Here is a 26,681-nt window from a genome sequence, read left to right on the forward strand (position 1 = left end):
CCTCACCGACCTACATCGATACCTTTCCTCAGTACAGCACTCCGTGAAGAATGGGCTGCCATTCCCGAAGAAACCTTCCAGCACCTGATTGAACGTATGCCTGCAAGAGTGGAAGCCGTCATCAAGGCTAAGGGTGGGCCAACACCATATTGAATTCCAGCATAACTGATGGAGGGCGCCACGAACTTGTAAGTCACTTTTAGCCAGGTGTCCGGATACTTTTGATCACATAGTGTATAAAGTAAAAAATGACCTTAACTTGCTTAGCAATGGAGCCAATTACTAGATATAGCATGAATGTTAAATGGGGTTGTCTTGATAAGACAAATCATTTCCCATATGGACATCTACTAAAAGAGAGACAATAACATAAAGCGTTTTTTTTGCTCTGGCTGGCTCGTAGTCGGCACAGCTACTTATTACATGATCACCATTAATGTGTAAATAGCGCATTAGACCAGCAGGGCGTATAGGACAGTTCTGTGTCAATCTGATGGTTTCATTATAAACGGGTTGGGGGAAAAATGGAGGCTGTAAAAGTATCCAATCACTTGAAGGACTTTTGCAAAATGAAAGATGCAAATGGATGGTTTTGTGTGGGAAACTGCTCCATTTTAATAGAAAATAATGATCTAAAAGTAATGAAAAAATAGCTATAAAATCCTTTACCATTTGGCAGTCTGGGTCTTATCCTACACATTTGTTGGCGTGTAGTGGCAGTCCCTGTATTAAGAGGGCATTCCTAGGCACAGCATTATAAAACTGCACATGCCATATAAGATGTTCCCATTACTTGTCTCTGCTTCCATACATTTTGCAACTATATCCCAGGATCCAGGCATTTGGGACAAGGAGCCATAAGGTGGTTAGTGAGGCACCTTCTCCTTACAGAATAGAAGATAATAATGATCACTAGTCTAAGATGCTGGCTGAGAATGTAGGTGTTAGTGAGGCCTTGTGTCCTAAAGACGGGGTCAGGTTAGTGGATTTTAGGAACAAGTTTTGATTAAGGACACGATGATTGATGGGCTCATGGCACGACTGATATGGTTGTGTGGCTGACCGTCAGTGAGCAAGGGATAGCTGTATTACACAACTGACAAGGACCCAGGAAAAGCTGGGTGAAAGCACGACCTGGCTGCCTACATAGAGCGGGTGGTGTTGCACATACCTCCCAACCGTCCCGATTTCCGCGGGACAGTCACGATTTGGGTGACATGTCCCGCGGTCCCGGTTGGAGGGAGGTATGTCCCGATTTCAACTCAGATCTGCGTCCAGAGGACGCAGATCTGAGTTGAACACATATGCGGCTGAAGCAAGGAGCTGACACAGGTCAGCTCCTCGCTTCGCCGCTGCGTGTCTCTCTCGCTGACACATATGCGGCTGAAGCGAGGAGCTGACCTGTGTCAGCTCCTCGCTTCGCCGCTGCAGCCGGCTCCTGGCACGTCTAGCCAGGAGCCGGCTGCAGCGGCGAAGCGAGGAGCTGACACAGGTCAGCTCCTTGCTTCAGCCAGCGAGAGAGACACGCAGCGGCGAAGCGAGGAGCTGACCTGTGTCAGCTCCTTCCTTCAGCCACATGTGTCAGCGAGAGAGACACACGCAGCGGCGAAGCGAGGAGCTGATTTGTGTCAGCTCCTTCCTTCAGCCGCATGTGTCAGCGAGAGAGGCGCGCAGAGAGCGGCGAGGGAGCGGAGGAGAAGGTAAGTTTAATGTGGAGGTGGAAAGTGAATCTGGGGGCAGAGATGGAGAGGACAGCATGACACTGGGGGCAGAGATGGGGGGACATGAATCTGGGGGCAGAGATGGAGGGACATTAATCTGGGGGCAGAGATGGAGGGACATGAATCTGGGGGCAGAGATGGGGGGACATGAATCTGGGGGCAGAGATGGAGGGACATGAATCTGGGGGCAAAGATGGAGGGGACATGAATCTGGGGGCAGAGATGGGGAGACATGAATCTGGGGGCAGAGATGGGGGGACATGAATCTGGGGGCAGAGATGGGGGACATGAATCTGGGGGCAGAGATGGAGGGGGGACATGAATCTGGGGCAGAGATGGAGGGACATGAATCTGGGGGCAGAGATGGGGGACATGAATCTGGGGGCAGAGATGGAGGGGGGACATGAATCTTGGGGGACATGAATCTGGGGGCAGAGATGGAGGGACATGAATCTGGGGGAAGAGATGGAGGGGACATGAAACTGGGGGCAGAGATATGGGGACATGAATCTGGGGGCAGAGATGGAGGGGACATGAAACTGGAGGCAGAGATATGGGGACATGAATCTGGGGGCAGAGATGGAAGGGGACATGAAACTGGGGGCAGATGAAGGGTGTATATGAAACTGGGGGAGAGATAGAGGGGGGACATATAATTTATGGGTGACTGTAGGAGGATTATACTGTGTGCGGGCACATGAAAAATTAACGAGTGGGCGGAGTCAACACAAAAGTGGGCGGGACTAAATTTGCACACGGCCGCACATTTTATCCCTCTTTCGGTTCTTTAAAAGTTGGGAGGTATGGTGTTGCATATTGGAACAGGTCCTGGTGTCTGTTTATAAGGTACAAAATAAAATTGTGCTGAACAAAGCTTTTACCAAACCCTATGTGTCTTGTGTTATTATGCGAGGGGGCTGGTTTAAAGGGGCTCTATCACTGGGAAAAGCCATTTTTAACTAATCACATCCTTGCATAGGCTTTAGAAAGTCTATTCCACACTTACCTTTTGTATGTAGATTGCCTCAGTGGTGTCTGAATAAGTCCATTTTTATTGATATGCTAATGAGCCTCCAGCCAGCTCAGGAAGTTCCCAGCAGCCTTATTATTATATTATCCCATTATCTTCTATGTGTGTAAAAACAAACAGGAAGCTGAATCATCAGCAGCCCCAGCAGCAGCCTCCCATAGAAAACAGCAGGGAGAGGTGTGCACCATCTACCGTGCACCAGTCTAATTAGCACATGAATATAAACAGACTTATTCAGAAACCACTGAGGCAATCTACATACAAAAGGTAGGTGTGAAATAGACTTTCTAAGGGCTATGCAAAGGTGTGATTAGTTAAAAATGACTTTTCCTAGTGATAGAGCCCCTTTAAGCAGTTGGGAAGCAGGATTAGCACATGCGCCTCTGCATTCATCTCAAATGCAAATGCGATGCTTGGCCTGAATATAATGGGTCACATGAAACCAAGATACTGTTCTGCATATGTAACTGCAAGGAGTCTTTTTGGAATATCAAAGGACATCACACTCTGCTTCTTCTATTATCCAAAAGACTGCATAATGTGACTTGCCTGCAAACGGGGTATTCTTTATCCTCTGAGCATTGACGACCCTGTATACACTGAAACTACGAAATATCACAACAAATGTGTAATTGGTCAAACTGTTTGATATCAAGAGATGATGATCAGGAAAGGAAAGAATTTTTTGTATGGAATCTGTTATACCCGACGGCACCTACATTTGGGGGACGGCTCGGAGTCTCCCCAGACATGAGCCCATTGGCTGATCATAGACAACTTTTAGCTAATGTATATGGCCAGCTTACTGACAACCTAGCGTGAAGCCAAATTGGGATGAAGATCATTTCTTAAGAAGACATTTTCAGTACAGTTTTAGAGTGTGGGACTACGCAAATCCATACAGAAATCCATGGAAGGGCACAGGAACTCTATGCTGGCAGAAGATTAAAATTGCTGAAGGTGAAAGGAATAACATTGGTCATGTTGTGACAATGACATTTGTCTAAGATAGAGATTATCAGTAAGCAAGTTCTTTGCCGATGTGTTGGAAGCAGGAATAATGGGAAACTATAAGGATCTGAGCAAGCATCAAGATTAGAAGACCGTGTCACCCTGCCACACTACAAAAATTCAAGCGCAGTTTGAGAAACATGATAAGGGGTTCAAGGTGTTGACTTGGCCCTCAAATCTCAATCCAAATTGAATGTCTGTGGGATGTTCTGAAAAAATAAATCCACGGAGGTCGCACCTTACAACTTCAAGGATCTGCTGCAGACATCTTAGTGTCATATACAACATGAGCCTTCAGAGGTCTTGTGATGGTTATATCTTAATGGGTCATGTGGGGAACCTACCCAACATTAGGTAGGTTGAATGTTATTGGTGCATATATTATCATGCCCAACCACAAATTTTAGTTTGACGTTACGTCTACATCCATATACTCCTACTTTCCTAAGACAGGTTTTTCAAGAAGCTGAGATATCAAGTGCTCCTCACACATCTTTCATTAGAGCGCTGCTTCAGATGTCACAGAACACCAAGGAAACAAGGCGGTCACCCTGCAACTTGCTCACTATCAAGAAATAATGATTATACCCAACGATGGATTCTAGATAACGAAAAGATTTTCTCCAAAGTATGCCAGAATGACAGACATGGCAAGTGCAGATCTAATCACTTCTATGGGACTGGCCGATACCTTCGCCCCTTAATGCTATAAAAGTGAATGGTGCACTGGCTGAGCATGCACACAGAGCTTCATTCACATGGTGCACTCTGAGGCACTTGCAGACACCTGTTTTCCAGATCGCCAAGGGTCCAAATAGTCAGACCCACAGCAATTGGATACTTTACACCTATTCCATGTATAGGGGATAAGTAACTATAGTAGGAAAGCCGCTCTCTCAGAAGTCAGACCCCCACCTATCAGGTATTTATAGGATAGCCAATAAATACTTTTTGTGGCATAACCACTTTAATTTTCTGTATGTTGGGTATCACAAAGGTGAAATAGACAAATGCTCTGTTTTTAGCAAAGGACCCTGCAATACCTAAGGGAAGGAAGTGGGAGTAGGAAGTGGGAGTAGGAAGTGGTTTTTGCTAGGGAGGGGACTAATGTTTGAATCCCACCCATTTACCTTGAAAAAGTATATATACCCTGTAGCTTAGATGGTACATCATGACAGAAACCTCTCCAAAGATATCACCATGGAATTTCAGCCTTGGAAAGACTACTTCCAGCTGTCCTCTTTGGTCAAAGAGATGGCCCGTATCAATACTGGCAAACCACAGCCTCCCAAACCTTTCCAGATAAACCGTGCTGCACTAGAACAACGCCAGGATAAAGGGGAAGAGGCCAACTATGGAGCTGCAACTTGTCTAATGCCTTTTGAGGAAGAACCTCCAGTCATCTCCACACCACCTGACTCCTCCTATGAAGATGGACTTACTTCAGCTCCCAACTTGAACCCGAACAAGCATCGCACTTATCAATATCCACCGAAAACTCTTGATAACAACTTTAACATTGAACCGGGTGTGCTTGCTAAGACCTCCCAAGTTCCTCCAGCCTCCTCCTCTCCAACTAAGCGCAAAGGCCAATTAAAGAACGCCATATGCCATTTCTGTAAGCACAACGGAGAGGCCCCCCATGTATACTCTGACCACAACCTGAAGGATGAACGGGGCAAAGTCATCTGCCCTGTTCTCAGGATGTATACCTGTTCATTGTGTGGGGCAACTGGAGAGTCATCACACACTAGGAAATACTGCCCACTCAACAAGAACAAGGATATCCGCCAGCGAAAGACTGAACGCAACTCTGCTGGGCACAGGATGAAGCACTAAGAAGCAATCCTTATGTTCCGATGAAGCCACAAGTTCTGTCTTTACATCTCTGGGGCCGATTTTTTTTTTCTCAAAAGGATTTGTACTGAAAATAAAGATTCAGGGCAGGACTCAGTATTTAATTTCATGTATGGGAGTTGCCCAATGCTTTTATTTTATCATTGTAGTGTATGTCAAGAAAAGCCTTTACAATCTCAGTTGACTGTACCTGGATCATGACGAGACGTCACCTTTATGTTCACAGAAACGGACTTTGATTTGTGAAAATTTCACATCCCGGCCCTTGGGACAAAAGAGAATAAAGTTTCATTTGTCAAGTTATGTTGGCTTCTTAGTTTACAAAAATAGTTATGCTGTTAAAAAATTTTTGAGAATTGGTTAAATAAAATGTTATTTTCTAGCAAATGTTTTGTTTTCTTTAAGTAGCTCAACATACAATTTTGACAGACACGAGTATAAATCTTGGGTAAAGCAAATCCCAATAGCCATGGAGTCAATGTAGTAATATAGTAATTCCTTTCTGGTACTTCACTTTAGGGGTTATAGAGCTTCTTGCTATTATTCACCCTTCCTGGACCAAGCGGTCTAAAATGGCATCCGTGTTATTAAATCATAATCATAAGACTTACACAACCTGTCCTAAATTTCATATATTACATACACTGGTGTTATGGTGTTAAAATAAAAAAAGCACAGTTTGGGATCTATTACTGTGTGCTCAATTGTGGGTAATTTTTTAATGTATAAGTAAAAAGGTATTTTCATGTACAGGGATATAATACACATAAATCTCAGCCATAACCCTAGTACTGGTGTACAGTAGTGGATTTATTGCCACGTTTTGATTTAACGTTGGTTTGTGAGAGGGCTTCATTTTGCATGACAATGTGGCACCGCACACAGTTTTCTCCTTACTTCCATACTGCCTGTTGGTAAGGCTGGGTTCACATCTGTGCCAGAGTCTCCGTTCAAGAAACCACCGAAAATCTTGAGAGAAAAATCTTGCATAGAGATCTTTTCTCAGTATTGAAACAGCAGACACACAATGGACACCCAGTGGAGCTCATTATAGTCAATGGGAAGACAAAGAGACCAACGCTAGTGTGAATCTAGTGTTAGATTCCTCTGTAAGCCAGTCTCCCATGCAGTCCCTGGTAAAGAGAGAGAAAGAGAAGACTCATGGGAAATGTAGTATTTGACACTGGTAAGCCCACCTAGAGAAAAGCCCTGGCAGTCTCAAAAAAAGCTAACAACAATGACCACAGACATTCAGACAAAACAACTTATGTTGTTATCCGTGGCCTGGGTTTCTACTGATCTGTCACATGATATTAATGGATTTTTAACTTCAGCACTTGGTAACAACCCAAAATATCCAACATGGCAGATCAACTTTTTGATAGATATCTGTGATCAGTTGTCACCAGTCACATTCAATCAAATCTATCTATCTATCTCCTATCTATCTATCTATCTATCTATCTATCTCCCATCTATCTATCTATCTATCTATCTATCTATCTTCTATCTATCTATCTATCTATCTATCTATCTATCTATCTATCTATCATCTATCTATCTCCTATCTATCTATCTATCTATCTATCTCTCTATCTCCTATCTATCTATCTCCTATCTATCTATCTATCTATCTATCTATCTATCTATCTATCTCCTATCTATCTATCTATCTATCTATCTATCTCCTATCTATCTATCTATCTATCTATCTATCTATCTATCTATCTATCTTCTATCTATCTATCTATCTATCTATCTATCTATCTATCTATCATCTATCTATCTCCTATCTATCTATCTATCTATCTATCTATCTATCTATCTATCTATCTATCTATCTATCTCTCTATCTCCTATCTATCTATCTCCTATCTATCTATCTATCTATCTATCTTCTATCTATCTCCTATCTATCTATTTTTTTATTTTTTTTAAAAAGGAGGAGGTAAAGGTCAGCAGAGCAGGGTCTAAATTGGCCTAATATCTCTGGTTTTTGGCCACCAAGAACTGTCTAGCTCTTACTATCATTAAGCACTTGTCTAGAGATACAATTGTCTTAGTCATGAGAAGCCCCCAGAGCTTAAGGGGATTTCAGATATCCCAGCATAATAATGCCAATCTGTCAATTGGCCACATGTAATCAGACAAAGTCTGTAAAACGCACCAAGCTTTTTGGTTCTGACCGATCTACAGAATGACGTCCTGAAGCACGGTGGCTCAGTGGTTAGCACTGCAGTCTTGCAGAGCTGGAGTCCTGGGTTCAAATCCCACCAAGGACAACATCTGCAAGGAGTTTGTATGTTCTCCCCGTGTTTGTGTGGGTTTCCTCTGGTTTCCTCCCACACTCCAAAGACATACTGACAGGGAATGTAGATTGTGAGCCCTATATGGGACAGTGACTGTCAATGTCTGTAAAGCGCTGCGGAATATAATGGCGCTATATAAGTAAGCATAATAAATAAATAAGTCATTGATCAAATATTAATGTCCCTGGATGATGAAACGGCTGATTCACTGTAAAAAAAAACCCAACAAACCAAAGGAAAACATATCCCCTAGTGTCAGTGAACCCGGGCCATCATACACACGGGAATACAACTTGTCCAAAGTGTTGCCCCAGGCTCAAAGCTTCGTACATGGGGTATACAGTATAGGGCCTTTGAAATGAATGGGTCAGTGTACTAGCTGCGTAAATCATGGCTAGTAGACTGACAAAGTACATAGTTTGCATTAGGTCTAATTTGGAGAGGAATTTGAGACAGTTTTCCATCTTCCACAATGCATCAAGGAGAGATTGAAGGTTTATTTTGTGGTATATCACCCTCTGGAACCTGTCCTAGGTCCTCGTGTTACCAGATGGTAAAAAGAACACTATGGGAGAGATAGGGAAGGACGGCTCTGCACATAGGAGGATGAAGAGAGATGAATCAAAGAAGAGGTGAAAATAAATCTGTTATTGGATAGATGTCTCTGAAAGTGCTGCCTTTTCTAATCCACATCAGAGGGTGTTATTCCCATTTTGGGAAATGTTTTGAACTACGCACTGTACAGAAATGGTTGGCTGAGAGATATCATATGGTCTGTGCCACAGCACTTTAGTACCAAAAGTGGGTCCCCAACCCAAACTGGTTGACAGGCAATTGTATAGGCATGTGTAGTGACAAAATGCCCCAAACACCTACTAAAGACAATAAGGAAGAACCTATAATAATATTCTTGATCTATCTCTAGTGAAATGATCTGTCAAAGAAGAAGTGGCCTGGCTCATACAAGGAAAGAAGTCATCGGGCACACCCAAGAGTTAAGACCATCTCTGGAAAGCTGAAGCAGTGATCTGGCACACAGAAGACAAGTGATGGGTGTAACACACAGAGGAACGGGGGGGGGGGGGGAATTGGTCTGGGAAATAGGAGAGGTGAGAAAAGATTGGTCTTGGAATTTTTGTTGGAGCCAGGGAAGGATTGGTCTGGTACCTATAACGTCTGTGACATGAATGGTCTGGCATCTAGGAGAGCTGAAGAAGGATTGGAAATTAGGAAAGCTCTGGAAGATCTAGCACCTAATGCAACGTAGAAAGGATTAGTTTGTCACCCATGATAACTGTAAAGGAATTAGTTTATCACCTGGTATAATTGTAGAAAGATTGGTCTGACACCTAGTAGAGCTGAGAAATATTTTATTTAGACACCCATTATAGATAAGGAAGGATAGGTCTGGCACCTAGTACAGTTTAGGTGGGATTGTTATCTCTACTCATGATAGTTAAGACATGAGTGTTAAGGAAGCGCTAAGGAAGAAATGGTCTGGTATCTAAGAGAAATGAGGAAAGGTGACTCTAGCATCTAAGAAAACTGAGAGTTCATTGACCTGGCAACTAGGAAAGCCGAGGAACAATTGATCTAACACCTAGGAGAGCCGAGGAAGAATTGGTCTCACACCTACGACACATGAGACATAGGTGTCAGGCTACGAGAGTTAAGGAAGGATTAGTCTAACAACTAGGAAAGCTCAGGAAGGACTGATGTAGCACCTAGGAGATCCGAGAAAGGATTGGTTGATCTAACACTTAAGAAAACTGAGATATTGGTTTGGCACCCGAAAGAGCTAGAGAAGGATAGATATGAGACTTATGAGAGCTAAGATGGGATTGGTCTGCTATTCATGGTAGCTCAGAAGATGGGGTTGTTTTGACACCTAGAAGAGCTAAAAAAGGAACTGAGGAAGATTGGTTTGACACCTATGACACGCGAGATGTAGGTGTCAGACTATGAGAGTTAAAGAAGGATTAGTCTGGTAACTAGGAGAGCTTAAGAAGGATTGTTCTACCACCCAGGAGAGCTCAGGAAGGATTGGTTTGCCACCCATGTTAATTTAGAAGGAATTACTTGGTCACCTGGTCCAGCTATGGAAGGTTTGGTCTGACAACTAGGAGAGTTGATGAGGGATTGTCTGGTACTCGTGATACATTCATTCCAAAGATTGGGCTGTTGCCCATAAGACCAGTGAAGAGACACATCTGGCACCCAGCAGAGCTGATAAGGAACTGGTCTGATACCCATGACACCTCGGAGAGCAGAAGGGTTGGTATAGCACCCATAAAAGCTAAGGCAAGATAGGTCTACAATTTCTTGACTGACACTTAGGAAACCTGAAGATTGATTGGTCTGGTACTCACGAACGCTAAGAGAAGACTGGTCTGACTCCTAGGAGAGGTGAGGGAACTTGGTCTGGAATTTGTAGACTTGAGGAATGAGTGGTCTAGCACGTTATACAAGTGAAGAGGGATTGGCCTGAGACTCATGAGAAACGAGAAAGTTGCAGTCTGGCATCTAATAAAGGTGATGAAAGACAGGCATGACACTGAAGAAAAGTGAAGAATGACTGGCCTGGCACATAGTAGAAGAAGGACTAGGTTGGCAAATAGCAGAGCTGACACATTAGATGTTGGGGGGAGGGGTGTTCCTTTAACACCTTGTCAAGTGAAGTGGATGGCCGCTGTTTACTTTTACTTACCTCTTTGCTTGGAGACATTAAAAATGAGTTAAAGCAGTTTGATCACATGACCGGCCATCACATGTATTAACCTCACCGAGTTCCAGTTTACTAGTTACCTGTCTACATTCCATTGCACCCGCAACCTGCTCTAAGTCCACCATTGTTTTGACATGGGGTTGGTTTTCCATTCACAGGCGACATGCAATGACACAATTTGGTGATGCAAAACATTTCCACCACAATGGTTTCCTTACTTTCTATCCTTGGTTGCAACCAAGCTTGAATTGTTATTATTACTTCTTAGCATGGCTTCAGCACAGCTCAGAAAAGATTCCTGAAAAAAAGCAGAGAATAGAAGGAAGAATATTAAAGCACATGACCTGTCAGCAGACGTTTGACATTGGCATAGCAGCTATGATGACAAATGCCAAAGGTTAAAAAACAGCCAACTTGCAGGGTAAACCAACCTCTAGCTACAAGATACCTGCAGCGGACCTGCTGTGTGAGGCATTAACTTACAGGGGTTTTCCAGGATCAGAATATTGATAGTATATCACTATAATATAGGCCAGTAATATCAGGTCAGTGGCGGTCTGACTCCTGATGTCACCAATTAACTCTGTAACGCCTATGTGCACCAGGATGTACATGCATGCCCTGGGTCATGTGGAGGAGAAGCGCTGAGCAGGTGGTAAAGCTTGTCTTACACAGCGGGGACCCAAATTCAATTCCCCCTCTTTCCCTAGACTGAATATAAAGCTTAAATTCCTCATTGTGTTTTTAACTGGTGATATCTCATGTTATTCTATAGCTAGTACTAGTATGGTGTGTTGTATAGACAGTTTAACTTTTTAAAGACTATAGTCTCAAGACTAAACAATGGAACCGCACATTTTTCGTGGCCATTTTGCATCAGGCAACTGATTTCATGGATCCCTAAGTCTAACTTATCCATGAAAATGGACAAAATTGAGACATGTCCTATTTTTTGACAGGGGAGTTATCTGATTTCTACTATTCACGGCCTATCCTAAGGATCAATATTATCTGTGAGGGTCCAACACCTAGGACCCCCACATAGGAGCTGTATCAGGACAGCATGGCTCTAGGTAATGTTTCCATTCTGGGTGCCATGCTGCTTACTCACCGTACAAGCTGTACCAACGGCTTTATGTACTGCAGCGCTGCCCCTCTATTGACAGGCCATCAATAGTAGAAATTGGATAATACGGACATATTTGTATTAGACATACAATACAATAGCAATACAAATGTGTATGGATTTTCCTGGTAACAGCTCAGTTAGAAGGTTGCTGGGGTTGCCTGTTTTCTATGACATGGAAGTTCAAAAGTAAAAAATAAAATAAATAGTAGCGGGTATGACACTTGAAAAATAAAAAGAAGTTATAGTTTATGGCCTTAGGAAGGCAGGAAGTGAATAAAGGAAAGACAACAAGGAAAATGGCTGAACCTGTAGGCGTTACAAGAAGCCGCCAGCATTCATATGGGCAATACAGCATCTTCAATGTTTACCTTGACTGTGTACAAGTGGCGTAACTAAAGTCTTGTGGGCCCCGGTGCCATCTTTTGTCTTAGGTCCCCCTACCTCATCCCTACAGTGAATTTTGATCATCAAGATAACGGATTAGTTTTGCGGACAAAAAAAACTGATGGGAAAATGGATGGGAACTGATGATCATCCGTTTATATGGAGTCAGTGTGACATAAAAACGGATCAGTTACTGTACGACAGAACAGCAGGACAAACCACAAAAGACGGAACAGAAACAGATCCGTTTTTACCTTACATTGATGCTTTGGAAAGGTGGGTTCACATCTGCGCCCCGGTCTCCGTTTTGCAGGTTTCCGTTTCCTGCCCAAAACTGGACAGGAGACGGAAACCTGCCGGCATTTGAATGGGTTTGAAAAGTGTCCTGTGGTGAGCGTTTTGTGCTCTCCGCGGCGAAACCGTTTTTTTTAAACTGGACACAAAGTCGGACATGTAGTACTCTGTGTCTGGTAAAAAAAAAAAAAAAACGGTTTCACAAAACGCTCAGGGCTCGTTCACATCTGCGCCCAGCACTCCGTACTTGAGGTTTCCGTTTCCTGCCTAAAACAGAGGCAGGAGACAGAAACCTGCAGGAGTCTCTCTCACCCGTTCATTTGAATGGGTGAGAAAGCTGTCCGGCTGTGAGCGTTTTGCACTCTCCGCCGCGAAACCGGGTTTTATAATCCAGACACAGAGTCGGACATGCAGTACTCTGTGTCCGGATAAAAAAATTCGGTTTCGCGGCGGAGAGCATAAAACGCTCACCGCCGCACCCGGTCTGTGCTTTCCGTCTTCTGGCATGCAGAAGACGGAAACCATAGAACGGAGACCAGAACGCAGGTGTGAACCTAGCGTCAGTGGCGCTCATAGTCTGCCAGGTTTCCGTTTTCTGTCGGCAGAAGATGGAAACCTGAAAACTGAGTTCTGGCGCCCTAAATCGTTGTTCATCAGTTTTTAGTATCTGCAAAACTGATCGTGTAAACGTGGTGTGAACAGGCCCTAATACTGATCCTTAGGATAGGCCCTAAATAGTAGAAACCAGATAACACATTGTAAAAAAACAGGATTTATTATTTTTGTCCATTTTCACATTATAAGTCAATGGACTCAAGTATATTAGCAATCAATAAAAAACATTCAAAATGGCCAAGAAAAACGGACGTTTGATCTGTACAACCATGGTGTGAATATAGCCTTAACAAGGATTCCCTGTCTGTAGCACAGACCTCAGCAGCTGTATCTGTATATATATAAATAGCATTTATGGAGACAGCCTGATTACAGTAATAACCCGCCATCTCCCTAGGACCTAATTTACACGGCCTCATGGGACCTGCAGTTTATCCACACAGCGTTTCCAGCTTCCCAGTGCCTCGTCTGTGCCGGGGATTAGTCACGTGACCAGGGCCCGGCGGTTGTCCTAGTAACACTTCCGACACCTGACTAACGCGCTGACGCTCCAAAGGGCTGCTTAGAAGACCACATGACCCCAACGTTCGACCAATAGAAACATAGCATGGGAAAGGGGCAGGCTTACGGCTGACGAACGTGAGATAGAACCAATAGGAGAGCGTCTAATGCGTGCAGGAACCAATGGGAAAGCAGGGCGGTGTTGTAGGGGAGCCCGGCGGTTTAACTGACAGAGGGGGCAACTGCTGAAGGAAGGGGAAGAGAGGAGGTAAGTGTGGGAGAGTGCGCGGTCTGTGCGGGCTCCGGACAGTCATGTGTCCTGCAGTGCGCGGCCTGTGCGGGCTCCGGACAGTCATATGTGTCCTGCAGTGCGCGGCCTGTGCGGGCTCCGGCCAGTCATGTGTCCTGTGTAATGCTATAGTAATACATGGCTTCTGTTTATTGCATTGCGTTTCCTCTTTCCTGGCTTTGCAGCTTCTCTCCCAGCTCAGGTCTCCTCTATGACAGCAGAGACCACTGGAAAGGAACTGTCCTTAAAGGGGGGCTCCAACTCATAGCATTACACCCTAGCCGATTGCTGAGACCTCAGTGATCATGAGAACAGGTGTCCCCCAAATGCCCTGTGTGAATGGCGTCCAATGGAGATGAGTGAGTACAGCGCCCCATCAGTGGTGGTCGCACATCTGCCCTCACACTGCAAACTCAGGCGCCCCCGTAATAGCGACCACCTATCTTCTATATAGGAAATATGTTTATATAGTGGCAAAAACCCTTTAATGGACAGTTCCTTTAAGTGTTATTATTAGATGAAGACCCCTGTCATGTCAGGTGTAAGAATGCTGGTATGTGTTATACGATAGAAGAGTTTTCCATTGGTCAGACCTTCACATTTCTTAATGTTGCTTAGCATTGGAAAGGTGACTGATGTAGATATCTAAAAGCATCACTAGGGCGATGTTCACATTTGCAGCGTGAAAGTTGTGTAAACACAAGTGAGCAAAAATAACAGATACCCCCGCACAGATGCCATTATAGTTAATGGGAGACTCCAGGGTCTGCCGTTGTCAATCACTGGACGGATCCGGTTTAATGTCTGGTCCTATGGAACAGAAGATTAAAGTGACGTAGACGCGATCCCCGGATTAGAAGCGTGTGTCAGTATACCAAACCTAGTATGGTTGAAAAATCGCGTGAATGACCCTTTAAATCATCATGCACAAGTTCCCTTGAATTTCCGGGCACGGTAAAGAGTGCACAAGTCGTTCTCTTTTAATGTGTATTCAGTACCTGGTTATTTATCTTTTTGCTTCGGCAACATTTTTTATTTGCTCAGGATCCATTATGGAGGACACGGAGGTAGCTGAAGCGCGCTGTGTATTCAGAGGCATAGAACACATTCTACGTATCCGTGACACGGGAGACCGGCTGGAGGTGGAGGTTGAGGATGCTGTCACTACGGACCAGTGGAGGGCAGAGTTTGATGCTGAATGTGAGTATAGCCTTTATGTATATACACTCAATCTATACATGCACAATGTGTCCAGCCTGCTGCAGAATGGACAGAGCCCCTTTGAAGGGGTTGTTTTGGAGTTGGACAAGTCCTTGAGGCAGCCAGGGAAGGTTTAATATTAAAAACGGAAACCATATTCCAGTGTCCTCCACCACAGTTGCAGGCGGACGACTTGCCTTCACCTCCGGAAGTCCTGTGCGGCAGGGAAGGACCAAGTGATGTTTGTGAGTTTGTCAAAGGGTCCTTTCCAGCCAGCCACAGATTGGCCTCAGTGGTTGCATGTAGTGCACGATTTCCACAGGTGAAGGCACACTGAACAGACAACAGTGGCGCTGGGGACAGGTGAGTATGATTTATTTTTTTATGTTGCAGCTTCCTTTGTGAGTTGTCCAGTAACTGGGCTGACGACACACAGAGATCACAACAGGTTAGCCGCTACAAGTTCACCAGTGGGTAACCATTGCAATCTTCTTCATTCTGCTTATGCTGGGTTCACATCTGCATCAGAGATCTTGTTCAGAGATTCCATTGCAGAGATCGCTGAATATCAGCAAATTAATTTTTTCTCTGCTGCTTTCAGTTTCAAAACATCAGACACTCCAACGCACCCCATTATTGTCAGTGGGGTCTGCTGGGCTTAGGTGTAACTAGCTCTCTGTTGTTCAGATCTGGTGGGGGCCCAGCGCTAGTGTAAACCTAGTTGAACTTCCAGTGGATAAAAATCAGTCCGTGGTCATGTGATGGACACACAGGTGCACAGCTCGTTACCAGTAGATTACTGGGCTGTGATTGTAACGAGCTGTGCACCTGTGTCCATCACATGACCATGGACTGTACATCACATGACCATGGACTGGTTTTATCCACTAGAAGTAAGTAGCATGAATGACAGCAAGCAGAGATCTAGAAAGCTGTGAGCAATTGATACAGAAAGTATATTAGGAAATTGTAGCACTGTTCATTATACAAACAATTACATTGGTCTCTCAATATTGGTCTGAGACTGGACAACCCCTTTAATCTACATGCAGTTCGCAGATGATAGGCTGCTGCCGTGTTCTGTTTTCAGACGGCTCCAACCTGTAGAAGACTGAATTTTTCAATCATACTAAATAAGGGACTTTTGCTATTCCTATTAGTGTGTGCAAGTGGTTTATTTCTGTGGCTACTATAACAGTAACATATTCTGCGGTCCTGGTCTTCAGTGGGACTTTCTACCTAACTTCCCTGCCTGAAACTCGGACCAGTGTCATGGGAGGAAACTGGAATCCATGAGAGAACCCGCCAAACATGGAGAAAACATACATGGGCTTCCTACATATGTGCAGTAAAAAGCTTTGTAATTGGTATCCTTATCTGGATTATGTCTAATGTTATTCTGATCTGTATCTCTTGCCAGTTATAGAAGATCTCACTCACAAGACAGGAAACTTTAAGCAGTATTCCATCTTCTGCAATATGCTGCACTCCGCTCTTACCCAGGTATCTTTTCTCATCATAAGTAACCAGTAAGTGTTGTGGTTATGTGAAAGCAAAGGTTCTGCGAGTACAATGACCTTCTTTTAATAACGTCATCCAGGAAGTGTGTTTCATGCAAAGAGTTACATAATGTGAACTATCAAAGAATAAAGGGGTATTGATAATCTGATCGGTACCAGATCATTGGGGATTTGACACCTGGCACTGATCAGCTGTTTGCAGTGTTTGGGTGGGTGCTGTATCTCTTCACTGAATGCCAAACACAGCAACGTATTCTGGTTTGTGGCTGTGTTTGGTATTACAAACCAGCTCAAGTCCCTAGTATGGGACTGAGCTGCGTGTCGTTACTTTTTCTATTAAAGGGGCTCTATCAGCAAAATCATGCTGCTAGAGCCCCACATGTGTGAATAGCCTTTAAAAAGGGGGGTAGTGTAATATAACTTTACCGGTGTCTGAATAGCCTTTTTAAAGGCTATTCACGCATATGTGGGGCTCTAGCAGCATGATTTTGCTGATAGAGCCCCTTTAATCAGAAACAAAGTTCTGCTATTTGAGCAAATGACCTGTGGGTGTCCTGGATGTCATAACTTCCACCAGTCAGATATTGAATGGGTCTTCAGTATTCAGCTCCCATGGTTTGCATGCATGGCCTTTGCTTCACTCACTTCTATGGGACTGCTGGAGATCATTGTCCAGGAAGTCACATAGAAATAGAAGAAACTGTGGCCACGCATGCGCACCATCACTCCATTCACATGGGGTACCCGGCCTTTGCGGACCTCAGTTCTCCTGTTTGCTGGGAGTCCTGGTGGTCGAAACCTCAGAGATCAGACTCTTATGGCCGTATCCTTTGAACAGAGGATAAGGGTCTACAGTGGGACAACCCCTATAATTTGCACCTGCATGTAGAGAATTGCTCAGAGTAAGCGCTAGTTCTTTATGTACTAGTTACTGTAGATTCCCTAAAATCATCTAATGATTTTGTATCTTCTTCCTAGTGCAGCGAATCTGTAACCCTAGACCTCTTGACATACGCTGACCTGGAGTTGCTTCGCCATAGGAAAGCTGGAGGAGCGCAGCGTCCGGCTCCCCCGGCCCGAAGCTCGTCGCTTACATCCAAGCGATACTTGATACTTATCTACTCAGTGGAATTTGACAGGTGAATCTTCTTCACGCCTCTCATGTATAAGTGTTCACTTGCTATCTTCTCTTTTGCTGATGTCAGTATATTTTTGCAGGATACATTATCCCCTCCCGCTTCCCTACATTGGTAAACCAGACCCTGTCTACTTAAGACAAGTGATTCGAGGATTGAAAGATGAACTGGCTGCGCTGAAACTAGCACCAAGTGAGGAAAGCAGGGAGACTGAGATCCGGCGACTGAGAGAAGAGTCAGTATAAACATAATTCCAGGGTTTTAAAGGGGTTGTAACGGTATTTTAGAAAAAAAAAAATATATATTCATCACTATCCTCCCTTGCCACTGCTGTTCTGACATTTAGTCGGTCCCTTTTCTGAACACTTTTATCCCACTGGACAGCCCCTTTAATGAACACTTCATTGTTTCCATTGACTTCTTCCTCTGACATGAAATATTAAAACTTTTGCTTGGTGTGTTCCTCATTTACTAGGCTCCAACGGATGACGCAGGAAAAACAGGAGGCAGATCTTGCGTTACAGAGGCTGCAGGATGTGGAAATTCCTAATGGCAAAGAAGCCAGCCATATCCGTATCCTGAAGAGAGCGGTGCAGACTTTAGAGCTAGAGCTTCAGAAAGAGAGGAGCAGAAGTCAGCGACTGGCGAGCAAGAAGAAGGAGGAATGTAGGCGGTTAGCAGAGGAGGTAAAACATTCTAGAAACTGGAGCAGATTGATCAGTCTATTTACACCAGTTTGGGCAAACTCCATAGCACGGGCCTGCAACCTTCAGCACTCCAGCATGCTCCATTCACTTCTGTAGGAATACTAAGAATAGAGGAGCTAGTGTGCGTGCTGGGAAGTGTCATTTCACAAAAGATGGAGTTTATTACTTTTGGAAAATTGCTAAAAAATCAGCTAAAACACTTAATGTTATCTGTAGCAGCATGTTTCTGTTTGTTCTCTCTCGCTCTGCTCCTCCTTTCCCCTCCCCTCTCTATAGACCTGTATCTAATCTGATCTAACTGTAATCTACTAACCTGTCTTCACTGATGACAGATCTGACAGTGAATTGAGCAATTAAGCAGGGAGGGGGAGCGGGAAAGTCTTACATTTTCTTTTATCATTGATTTTATACAAGCGAATATGAAATATAAAACTTTTTTTTTTTTTTTTGGTTTTTTCTCCCTAACACGTAGGAATAGCCTTAGGAAAGGCCATTCTTCTCCTACCTTTAGATGTGTTCTCCGCGCTGCCGTTCGGTAGAAATCTGGGTTTTCTTCGATATGCAGATGAGTTCTCTTGCAGCACTGGGGGCAGTCCCCAGCGTTCAAACAGCACGGGGGACATCCCCAATGCTGCGAGAGAACTCTCCAGCGCCGCCTCTATCTTCTTCTGGAACACCCTCTCCCTGCATCTTCTTCCGTCCTGGGTTTCTTCTAGGCCTCGGGCCTCAGGCAGAGCCAACTGCGCATGCCTGGGCCACAAGAAAATGACCGCTTAATGGCAAGCGGCCATTTTCTTGTGGTCTGGGCATGCACAGTTGGCTCTGCCCGAGGCCTAGAAAATTGAAACCCCGGATGGAGAAAGACACGGAGAGGCCGTTTCAGAAGAAAATGGAGCAGCGCTGGAGAGTTCTCTCACAGCATTGGAGACGCCCCCAGTGTTGCGAGAGGAGTCATTTGCATACCGAAGAATATTCAGATTTCTAATAAATGGCGGTGCGGAGAAGACATCTAAAAGTAGGAGACTAGCCTTTCTTAAGGCTATACCTACGTGTTGGGGAGAAAAAAAAAAGGGAATCCAATGATAGGACCCCTTTAAGGCTTATTCACACAACAGTGAAAAACAGCCATGTGACATCTGTCACACAGCTGTTTCGAGAACACGTTGAAGTCACGTAACTGTGTCTGTTCGCTTGGCCATTTTGTTAACGACATGGACATAAAACTGACATGCTGTCCGTTTTCCTGACAAAACGTACATAGAGCCTTGTGAATACACTCATTTCCATACATGGTTTCTATAATGTTCCTGTGATGGCTCTTTATTCACTGCCGCCTTAATAAGTCCTGTCTGTGGACTTGCACGGCTGTATAAATAAGCCTTTATTCTTTTCTGGCTAAAATTGATCCCTCTTTTCCTAAAAGACTCTTCACAAAGTTTTGGTGTATGCCTGAGGGGTTTGAACCCAATTACCCATATGAATAGTTTTGAGGGCAGGCACTAATGTTCGATGACAGGGCCTCACTGGTTATATGGCCTGTTGCAGAAAAAGTAGAAAACCTAAAGCAACTTTATGATTATCTAGTCCCAAAATATCTGACACTCCTTTATTTCTTTACTTTGTTTCAATTCAGCTAGAAGAACTGCGAACGGCGGAGAGGACCCTTCGTCTGAAGGTGAAAAGTCTAAGTACAGAACTGGCAATGTATAAAAGAGGGTGAGTCGAGGGAGAAGGAGTGGTCTGTTATTTGCAGCATATATATATAATTTTATTATTTAATATTTGTCATTCATTCGTTTTACAGGCGAGTGACGCCTACAGGCCCATCCCCACAGAGTCGCTCCGGCTCGGCAGGTCGGGGTCCTATTCATCGTAGCTCGTCCAGGGGAGAGACTTCTGCAAGAAGAGAGAGGTCCACATCACGAGATAGGGAGAGAAGTGGAACTAGTTCCCGAGAGGGAAGGAGTCTCACTAGGCAGCCAAGATTATCCCCATCCCCTGTGGGTAAGTAATGTTTCTAGACCTATAATGCACATGGGACATCAGTTCTGGCATCTTCAACTATGACCTTTTTTGGCCGACAGCCATTCTTTCTGACTCCCCTGATTCTAATATTAGAGTGAAGGAGAAGCAGAGCGGAGGCTCTAGTACACCGCTTGAAACCTGAATAAAAGAGAATATATTGTTGGGCATGGAGGTATACAGGTTCTGTACGGTATCCTGTGACCCACTTGTCCACAGATGTTGCTGTTGGGCCTGTAGGTCCTGCCCACTTGTAGGTTGCTGAAGCTGTGTCCCACCTGGTCGTTTAAATGCTTGATTGCCGATAAATCTGGCGACCGCGCAGGCAAAGGAAGTGTTGTAATCCAATGAGACATTCCTAGGGAACCCATGCTGTGAGTATGACTATTATCCTGCTGAAAAAGTCAGTAGGAATCCCTGTCATGAGAGACAACACATTTGGTGGCAGTGTCACTACTAAGAATGATGGACTGTGGCATGGAATGGCTTTTACAGATCATCACTCCAGCAGGGGGCAGTGTCTCACTCACCACCAGGCCTTCATACTCAAACTTAACTGTTGATCCCACAGAACCTGGATTTATCACTGGTTCCAGTCAGTAGCGGTCCAGGTTTGTTGGAAGATCAACTGATCCTCTCTAGTAGGGATCTGTCTGAGCTTTTCAGAACCTGTTCCTCATGTGTGCATATACATCTTATAACCTAGGTCAGAATGGCCTAGATAGTGGACCATTCATCAAAACCGCTGTCTGGCTTCCCTCAGTCCAAGTCTGCCATCTTGGCAAAATGTCTTTGAGGCCTGTTTCACATCTGCGGTAATCCATTCGGGGAGTCCTCATGGGGACTACCGAATGCACTGACAAGCGGTGAGCTTATGAAAGCACACAGAACTCCTAGACTCTAATGGGGTCCGTGTGCTTTCTTCGCAGTCTCCACACAAGTCTTGCGGACAGGAAAGTAGATCATGATCATGTCTAGATATCAGCAATCTTTCACCTAGAGGTACACTACCCAAAAGTAGCCTCTGAGAGCCATTTTATAGGGCAGCAGTAGAAGCACTTTTATGCCCTCTTGTGGCAAGCCCCAGTATCTAATCAGATCATACCTGTATTCATTTGCAGATCTGCCTGAGATATAACTGCATGGTGAATTTTGCAGCAATCTGACATTTCTGTCTGGGCGCATCTTGCTTATTGTCAATAAGTCTATGAGCTGAATGAATGTCTTAGCAACCAGTTGGATGTTTGCCTTGTACTAAACAGATGACGGTATATGATGATTGGTCAGGGGAAGGAGCCATAATGGCTGCTTTGTTCTCTCTTACATTATGACAGTGTGTGCGCTGCTTTCATAGAGCAATGTTGTCATGTCCTGCATCTGCTGACCGGGAAACAAGATTTAGGACTTAAGGGAGCCCTTATAAAAACAATGGGCTTCTTGTAGATGGACACACAATCTATGAATGCTGCATTACAGTCATAATAAAAACCGAAAAATCTTACTTGTACTCAAAAAGTTTAAGAACATTTTTTGCAGAACTACTTTGTTCCTATCTTTCCAATTTTACATTTTATTAAAAATCTTTCCTCTTAGCCATCCGACCTCCTCGATTTGATCCAACGGCCTATGTCAGAGACAAGGAACGTAAGCAGAAAGAGATGGACTTAAAAAAGTAAGTGAACCTTCACCCTCCTAAATGGGTAAGTGCATAGGGGTTTTGCACCTGAAAAATAAATCTGGCATCCTATTAGAGAAGTGACCAATGTTTGGTAAATGTTTTCCTTACAGAGCGATCAGAGTTTCAGTTCATTTGCAAAGGTGCAGGGACCCCCAACAACAAGGAGAACGGGGTCCCATGTACCTCTGAAAGGAGTCATAGTTGTAAATGTATTCTGTTCCTTCAATCCTATCTATGGGACTGTGGAAGAGAAGCCAAGTACAGTGCCCAGCTATCTGTTAGTCCCATAAGGGGATGTTCTGCCCCCAAATCAGAGGCGAATTCTTCTTCCCATTGTTTTCAATGGGGGGCAGAGATCACAGTAGCATGCTAAAAAAAAAAAAAAAATGTTTCCTGCTTGATCTTGCTGCAGATGCCCTGGCCAATTTTAGCCGAGGTCCGTGTCTCAAGACTTATTACTGATCCTTTCACTTGGGCCTAATCCGCAGCGGAAAGCTGTGACAGAATGCCGGCGGCATTGAAATAAAGAGGATTTCCTCTTCATTTTCTGCTGTCTGAACGGCCCCATACAGTAAATTCAGCTTCTATGTGCAACCAACACTGAATTTAAACTGAGAAGGAGTATATGGGGTCTCCGATCACTGGAAGTCTCAGCAGTGGCACCACCAGCATACAGACACAATAGTATTTCCTGATGTTGGAAATCTTAACACTGGGGCAGATTTATCAACCCTGTCTAAAAGTTAGACAGTGCAAACTCGGACTAGACAGTCTGAGGCTAAGGCCCCATGTAGCGTGGTACAGCGAAAAATCACAGAAAGCCCACAGTGTTTTCTTCTGAGGACTTTCTGCATCCATTAAATCTATAGGGAAACCACCGGCGTTTCCATAGGTATAATTGACATGCTGCAATTTCCAACAATGTGGCAGTTTTGGAAATCGCACAGTTTTTGCTGTATATATTTTTATGCAATGACTGGACGGGATTCTCTACAATCCCATCCACATTGCAGAGCCTGTAAAATGCTGCACTTTTTCCCGCAGCGTTTAGACCACGTGGGGCCCTGGCCTTAAAGCGTGGCACATTTATCAAAGTGTTTGACGTATCTGTCGTATTCTTAGACTGCCTCGTCTAACGTTACACCTCCTATTAGTTGGCTTAGTTTGTGCCAGAAAAATGTGGCAAAATTGTGGTGCATTTTTGCACCGTGGCTCTTCCTCTTAGGCCACACCCCTTTACACGAAGCCATGCCCAGTTTTGTCACGCAAGTTGTAAAAGGGTCTAAAACCCTTGATATATGCGGTGCGCAGCATTTTAGCCTTTTTCTTTTTTTGGCACAAATTACGCTAAAATTCTGTTTCGCTTGATAAATCTCCCTCAATATGGCCAAAGTGTAAAATGATCTTTGTATTGGGTTCTGGCACTTCTATGTAGTACAATAAAATGAAAGGACTTGAAGCCTTTGTAAGGGCACGGGCACAGAGGGGGCGGATTATGGCGCGTAATCCACGTCATAATCCGCCCCCTCACAATGGTGGTCTATGGAGACCGCTAGCAGAAAAAAGGAGCGGGCTGCCCTTTCTTCAGGCAGATTCCGCCTGGCGGCAGAAACCTCTGGACTAGGCCCATTCATGGGAAACCACGACAGTCGTGGCAGGCGGGTTTTGACCCAAGAGTGACGCAGCTCCCCACGTCAGTCTGGGTGCCAAAATCCCCCCCCCCCCCCCCGTGTGAGCTAGCCCTAACAGTCTGTATTATACCAGCAGTTCCACCACCGCCATGTCTTATATATGATACTTTTTATGTATTTAGATGTCGACGGGTTTCCGGCTCTCCCTCCAGTATAAGAGACCAGAGGCGCAGCTCATCAGGTGAGCCATAAAAGGCGGCATGTCTGCACGTAGGTCTTTCTCCATGGACATGAGTGAGGACTATCCCTGTATGAGCTTTTAGACTCCACATGTCATACCGTTCAGAATAGCTGAGTGTCATGATGCCACCGAAACCTGCCAGACCCATTATGATTCCATACGAAGTGAAAAAACTTAAAGCGTATCTAAACTTTTGACCAAATTAACCAATTTTGGTTCCTTTCTGTGAAATCCTGCATTCTTTCATTCTTTTGCTTGCTTCTCTATATAAGAGTTGTATCTGGCTCCAAAGTTTGAGGTTTTTGATAGATGTGTCCCATTATATCTAATGTCTTACAGTTGAAAGTGTTAGAAGTCGTTGCTCATATCAAAGCTCTGGGGATGAAATGGACTATGCTCAGCCTCTCCGCAGCAGGTAATGGACGCTCCATTGCTATATACTATATACCCCACAGCCTGACTTGTCAGACCTCACTACCTGTGTATGGAAGATTCCATGTTATTCATGATCTGCACTTGCCATGTTACAGCGGTGAAAGAAAACCAGCAACACGTGGCAGGAAACCCTTCACTCATTCATCCTGGAACAGTCGCAACGGCGTAAGTTTTCGGTCTACCGCAACTAGCTAAGCAATCCCAGGCTTCCTCTTGTTAGCCTGATACATGGCCACGAATTTAGTAAATTCCTCTTTTTGTCACCCCTATTTTGCAGGGCAAGAAAGATCGATTACCAGCAAAGAAGAGACTTTCCAGCACCCCGACATATGATCGGAAAACCGAGAAGGGTACGTGCAGAAGTTGCTAAAATATTTCACACCTTTCAGGTTCATTTCTCCGAATCCATTTCTTACTCATTCTGAACGTAAAACTCGTTCAGAGTGAGCAGCGTAAAAAAACAGATCCCATTGATGTGAATGGGTGCCGGCATACGTACGCTCCCTAATGAAATCAATGGGAGGTTTTTTGTTTTTTTACCTATTGCCTTCAATGTAATATGCACGTATGTCGGCACCTATTCAAGTCAATAGGAGCTGTTTTTTACGCTCATTCTAAACGAGTTTTACGTTCAGAATAAGTGAGTGTAAACTCCGTGTGAAGGCTCCCTAAGAAGCCATATTGTTCATTCAAATTCTGTGGCCTATTAAGCTGAACTGTGGGGTTGTGGGTGTTGGGACTCCCATCGATCACATATTGATGACCTGTCTGAAAAATAGATCGATATGCAAGTCCTGGAAAATCCCTCTAATGGAGGTGAAGTGTACGCTACTATTAATGTGGTCAGATAAATCTGTTAGTAGCGTTCTTTTCGGTCTAATAGAGATTTTCCCCCATGACGTTTATCCCAATAAATATTGATGGGATTTAGATTTCTCTTTTGTTCGTTCACTTTGCGTTTTTGTTCATTGACAGAAATAAACTTACAATACTTCTGTTTCTGAAAGCTTTTGCACTTTGCAGGATTGTCTTCCACACCTGCCTAAAACTTTTGCACATTACAATCTTGCAGTAACCAGTGTAAAACCGCACCCGTCTCACCTGACTTCAATGTTCATGTCTTTCTCCAAATCCAGAAAACCACTTTGACCCTCTCTCTGACCTCTCAGATATTGATGCCCGACTGCAAGCATTACAAGATTACATGAGAAATCTGGACACCCGCATCTAAGATGGCAGCTCTGAAGTGGCGAATGAATCAGTTCCGACAATCTTCCATGACCCCACAGTGAAAGTGTCAGGCTGTGCCTATGGATTTCAGGAACTAAATGCATATTACATGTGATTTTTTTTTCTTTTTCTTTGCTAAATTCTACATAATCAGGGAAATTTGAGGTCCAGTTTACGTGAAGCGTTTCCTTCCTGCCCCAATAGTGTCGAACTGCGGGGTCAGCAGCTGAAACGACTCTCTAAAGTGAACTGTGATGTCATCGCAATAAGGTTTTCTCTCGCCCTCTGCCTTCAGTGATACAAGCTCATGGCAGATCCTGCAAGTCTGATATTCCAGGTCATGTTTTATAGATGTGCGTATATGTATTTATGTGTGTATGATGGCAGCAGCATATGGAAGGCGCATTCAAGGAAACCTGTTCACTCTGTATTCGGCATGTTACAGAGCAGATCGATGCAGTTTTGTTGGAAAAGATTTAATATAACTTATTTAACCATTGAAATCTTTGTTCTGTGCTGAGTTCAGTGAGTGACAGACTCCCCTCCATGACTACGTACAGAGATAGGACCGCCCACTGGACTCCTCAACCGATAAATGACAGGTTATACTAAACCTACATATCTCCTGCTCTATAACATGCTGCATTTTCCATGTCACAGGTTCCCTTTAGTAAGCTGGCCATAATACCCATGATGCTTCAGTTCAGCTTGAACGCTGAGGCTCTGGTCACACTAACTTCATGGCTTCCATTTTTATCAGAGCAATGACCACTAGACTGGATCCATTCTACAGGACCCCCCATTGAGTTATGATCCTGGATGGCATTACACAGTGCACCGTGCCAGCAAAAATAGAGGGCGCGCACTAGGACCAACAATGGGAATCTGAAAGGGGTTTCCGTCATGGACCAGGCGCAGTCATCATTGTGTAGTGACTATATCTGACATTGTAGTTCCAGTGAATGGGCCTGACCTGCACTACTAATCACAGCCAATACAGAATACACTGAGCAGTG

The 26,681-nt window shown here is 44.3% G+C and overlaps 1 protein-coding gene across 1 annotated transcript; it reads left to right on the plus strand.

Annotated features, from left to right (window-relative positions):
• Positions 1-14,917: 14,917 nt before the first annotated feature.
• On the plus strand, positions 14,918-26,123 carry CCDC61 (coiled-coil domain containing 61). Its single transcript, XM_075260512.1, has 13 exons — positions 14,918-15,065; positions 16,486-16,568; positions 17,564-17,724; positions 17,804-17,956; positions 18,197-18,407; positions 20,062-20,144; positions 20,233-20,432; positions 22,044-22,122; positions 23,942-24,000; positions 24,340-24,415; positions 24,531-24,600; positions 24,713-24,785; positions 25,572-26,123. The coding sequence occupies exons 1-13, from the start codon at positions 14,918-14,920 to the stop codon at positions 25,664-25,666; spliced, it is 1,491 nt and encodes a 496-aa protein (XP_075116613.1). The 3' UTR covers positions 25,667-26,123.
• Positions 26,124-26,681: the final 558 nt, after the last annotated feature.

The sequence above is a fragment of the Leptodactylus fuscus genome, chromosome 11, assembly GCF_031893055.1.
Source record: "Leptodactylus fuscus isolate aLepFus1 chromosome 11, aLepFus1.hap2, whole genome shotgun sequence".
Taxonomy (NCBI): Eukaryota; Metazoa; Chordata; class Amphibia; order Anura; family Leptodactylidae; genus Leptodactylus; species Leptodactylus fuscus.

Coding starts and splice junctions, on each gene's coding strand:
- CCDC61 (XM_075260512.1), top strand. CDS start 14,918: ATGGAGGACACGGAGGTAGCTGAAGCGCGCTGTGTATTCAGAGGCATA. Junction 15,066..16,485: donor GGCAGAGTTTGATGCTGAAT/GTGAGTATAGCC, acceptor ATCTCTTGCCAG/TTATAGAAGATCTCACTCAC. Junction 17,725..17,803: donor TACTCAGTGGAATTTGACAG/GTGAATCTTCTT, acceptor ATATTTTTGCAG/GATACATTATCCCCTCCCGC.